Here is a 4593-nt window from a genome sequence, read left to right as displayed (position 1 = left end):
CGATTGAGGAGGCATTCAAAATTATTGTTGGTACAGAATCGAGGGATGCAACGTGAAGAAAAGAGTGGAAAGAGATAGAAATGATCCAAGTTATGTTATTACCGAATACAAAGAGCATGAGGTGATGTGATTTCTAAAGGGCAACAGTTTCATCTTGTGATGCAAAGCATTTGTATGTAGATGGACTGTCAAGAGGCCTGAAATTGGAAAGGTACCAGGTTTCTATATATTATGATTTTACATATAAACTAACAATCCCTTGTCACTTTTCTTATTAACAGAAACGCGAATGTCCTGATGTCAACAATATCGCTATTCAATGAAATGAAAAAATATTGTTATTAAAAACATCTGTATATACATATCCTGATAGTGAAATGAACATGCACAACAGATTTCTGAAACTAAATTAAGCGTTTATATCAGATTTGATAGTGTATGATTTGCTGCGGAATGACATTGAATAGCTATCTATCTGTTTAATTGAGTATGCAAAGAGAAGAAGAAAAAAAATACTTAAAAGGTACCGATAGAAGGAGAGGGAAACCCACAACCCAAAATCGCGACAATGCTCAATCCAATAGGGCGACCTCACACAAAGCAAAGCAAAGCAGAAGGGAGAGGGGAGTTGGTGAGGATGCAGCGGGAGTGATACCGAAAGAACCAAGATGCTACTTGATTCTCTGGAGGAGGAGACCAAGGATTGGGAACAAGAATGAAGTACAGACTCATCCAAGGATGGGGCGATTTTTGGGCCCCGCAACACATGACGATTGAGAAGACAAGTTAAAAGTTCAGGAAGATCAGAGAAGACGGAGAAAGGGCAATCCAAAGAGAAGCAAAAAGCTGTGGCAATTCCGAGAGAGACGGAGCTGAAAAATGGGACTTGCGTATACCGTAAATGAACAGTACTCTCGGGTCAATTATTAAGTACATAGCATAGATCTATAGATATCAACTGAACACATACACAAATCTGTTACAAATAATAGACTTCTCCCATTACCATTATCTAGCCAGAAAGAACATTCAAACATTATTCTCAACACAATATACATATAAAGACGAAGCATTTTCTTTTCAGTCCTCTTCCTCCAGGTTGTTTACCTTCTCACACTCATCAATCCACTCACTGTAGCTGTAAGGAAAAAAAAAAAAAAAGAGTTAAAAAAGCTTCAAATTATTCAGAAAACAACTTTTCAATTTGATTCAAGTGTTCTAAATTATTCCCAGATCTTCAGTGAGACTCTTTAATCTACCATAATTTTCAGCATTTATTCTAAAGAACAAAATTGAAGAACAATAGTCTAAAAAGTTGGAATGGAAACTTACATGTCAATAGGCTCCGTGAGTGCTGCAAAGTGGCAAAATAAAATAGAGTTAGAAATGAAATTAAATAGGTCCAAACAAAAGACATAACAAAAAAGACACCAAATTAGTTGACCTATTCCAGAACTAGTGAATTAGAAGGATTCATACAATCACTTCTCCTACAATTCAGATGGCCGATTCACATAGTTGAGGTATGGAATCCTATCCTATTGTGCTATTTGTACCGTAAATCGCATGAAACTAATCACACTTATTGGAACCTACTACGTAACAAATAAATACAACTTATGATTCACTCGCTAAAACCATAGAGAAACTAGTACATACCATTGACGGTAGTGCTGAAGTTTTCCTGGCATATATTACAATTCGCCTCGCCAATATTATTTTTCAAATCTCTGAAGATGAAAATGAGGAGACCAATGAATAGTGAATAGGAGAAATAATTAGACATACTAAGCAAGCAAATAAAAAAACCACATCAGCATTTGCTTCAACAGGCATCTCAACCATCAATTTAACATACTGTAACATAAACTGCACCTCCCAATTTTTCAAAAGCTTATACGTCAATTCATGGTGAAAAATTCATTGGTACATACAAAAGTAGGAAATGTGTAAGCCTGACAAAATGTAGTGAAATATGATGCACACCTAGAGAACACGAAAACCCTAAATGTGAAACTCTACATGCAGCATTTGCTCCTACATATTAACACCAACGAGATACAGACACAACAACTGTAGGCATGTTTTGAATAGATTACAAGGGGGACACTGGTGATATTTTCATTGTGTTTTAGGAATATATAGGACCACAGTACTTTGCAGGGCTATGCATGTCTTTTGATTTGAGACGTACATCAGTTGCTATGGATAATAGAAAAGTATGAGATTAAAAGTAGCTTACATCTTGCATTCGACACCGCCTCCATGGTTGCAAAAGGGGCAACAGAATGTAGTGTCCAGCTTGTCCATGCGCTTCTTTGCTGCTGGCTTTGCTCTGGACTTCCTCTTCCCCATTATACGCTTTGATTTCCTTTTCTTTTCACTGAAAAATAAGTTTAGAGAGTTGATACTTGTTTTGGAAATAAGTCAAATAACATAAACAATCTGATACCAGAAAAATATTAACAAGTCTAGTTAGTATTACAAACCTTTTTATCCAACTTTATGGCATTTATAAATCACAAATACACTAACCTATTGTTTGTTTGGGAAGTACCTTACAAGTTATAATTAAAATTAGGACCTTGTACCATATCAACTGGTGCAATTTGCTTTTAGGAGAAATAATACTTGAATTGAAAGAGAGAGTAAAGTGAAATTTAGGATAGTACTTTGTATCAGTTTTTGGATAATATGAATTGCCATATTGGGATACAGTCCCAACACAGTGTATCTAACTATTGCAAGTTTGCAACCACAATTTTTATGTTCTACTCCTAAACATACGTGTAGTGTTTATAACTCTTTATTGGTGAAATTTAGTGTCAAATGTATACATAGTTACAGACTAGTAACTCAAATTATTGAAGCTTTTTTACGATTCTAAAACCAAATTTTTTTTTAAATTATCCTTTTGAAAAGAGGGATAAATTAATAAACCCCTAACTTTAATATTGACAGAAAAATCAACTGATTCGTGCAAATTTTAAAAGAAGACACCAATATATTGTATTTTTAAACCCTTAACTTTTCTTTATTTTGTATCAAGTTTTGGCAAGATGAATTGTCAATCTAACTATTCCAACTACAACTTTCAAGTTCTAATCATAAACATACAAGAAGTGTTTATAAGTCTTTGTTGGTAAAATTTAGTGTCGAATGTGTACTGACAAGTAACTATAGAGAATCAGGGAAGCTTTTTTACAATTCTAAAACCAAAATTTCAAAAACTTTTTTTATCTTTTTGAAAAGAGGGATAAATTAGTAAACTGACTTCAAAATAAATCAACTCTTTCGTGCAAATTATGAAAGAAAGACACCAATTTATTGAATTACTAAAACCCTAACTTTAAAATTGACAGAAAAACCAACTGATTCGTGCAAATTATGAAAGAACGGCACCAATTTATTGAATAACTGAAACCCTAACTTTTTTGTTCTTTCTCGATATTGCATTAAGAGAGAGGCAGAGCGACACAAAGCATTTCTTGTGATTCTCAATTCTAATTTTTATCAAGCAAAGCGACGGAGAGAGAAACTTACGTGCGGGGGTAGAGACCAGACCACGAAGGAGATGAGGCGGCAGCTGATCTCGAACGGTTTCTGTCTCGAGAGAGAGAGCCGAGTTTGGTTTCTAAAAAAGAACAGAGAGATCGATAGCGGAGATGGGCTTATAAACGAGTCCGTGTCCCCCCAGGCGCCGGAGGTACAATCCAACAAAACAGACGGTCCAGATTACTCTCAGCTGATTCAAATTAGATCCGGTGCCTATTGAATCTATGGGGGTATGCTTCGAGATTCGTGCCAGGTAAAAATAACGGTACAGATTTGACACTTGCACCTCAGGTACCTGGGGTGATACGGATTCCTTATAAACTGTCCCGTCAAACAAAAAATATCCTCTACAAATTTAGAAGGGAGCGGAGCGCGTCGGATAGTATCGGACTTAAAAGTCGGTTCGATGACTGTTTCAATGTTCGTGCGGATCTAGTCTACACGAATCCTAAAACAAATTAAACGGTTCCGATCAGATTGATTTGAGTCCAATATCCAACCAACGCGCTCGGCTTCCAAATTGGAAAAGCAAATTCACGTTTTTTTTTTTCCTCTCCTTTCCTCAAATATCTTTTATTGTCTTTCCTCTTTTTCCTTGAATATAATTAAATATACACTGTAACTCTTTCCATAAATACCCTCAAATATATACTATGACCGTAAAAAAGGTTAGGTTTTCAATGATATAAGATATTGATAAATAACAACAACGATTTCTATTAAAAAAACTAAAGAATATTAATTGAATGATAATAATACAACCTATTTTTATGAAATATTATTCGGTTCTCATATTCTTAATGTGTTCAATTTACTTTTATGCAAATTAACTTCTAAAATTAATACTAAAATCTAAATTTAAGAAGCATGTTACGTTATGATCAAATTATAAAATTTCAAGTTTTATAATTTTACAATTGGATATTTAATTTCATTGTTTAACCTTTAACTTGTACACATTTACAATTGAAATATTAAATAGATATAATTTCTTCAGATTTATAACCAAGCAAACATAAGTGTTTTTTTTATTTATGG

The 4593-nt window shown here is 34.2% G+C and overlaps 1 protein-coding gene across 1 annotated transcript; it reads right to left on the bottom strand.

Moving 5' to 3' along the window:
- Positions 1 to 925: 925 nt before the first annotated feature.
- LOC144573240 (transcription elongation factor 1 homolog) lies at positions 926 to 2370 on the bottom strand. The gene is made up of 4 exons (XM_078322967.1): positions 2243 to 2370; positions 1660 to 1730; positions 1333 to 1354; positions 926 to 1138 (listed from the first exon to the last, which is right to left on the bottom strand). Exons 1-4 carry the CDS (start codon positions 2353 to 2355, stop codon positions 1081 to 1083), a joined length of 264 nt encoding a protein of 87 aa, XP_078179093.1. The 5' UTR covers positions 2356 to 2370; the 3' UTR covers positions 926 to 1080.
- Positions 2371 to 4593: the final 2223 nt, after the last annotated feature.

This window comes from Carex rostrata, chromosome 21 (assembly GCF_964058835.1).
Source record: "Carex rostrata chromosome 21, lpCarRost1.2, whole genome shotgun sequence".
In the NCBI taxonomy this organism is placed as follows: Eukaryota; Viridiplantae; Streptophyta; class Magnoliopsida; order Poales; family Cyperaceae; genus Carex; species Carex rostrata.
The sequence above is the reverse complement of the archived record's forward strand: the minus strand, read 5'-3'. Positions and strand labels throughout refer to the sequence as shown.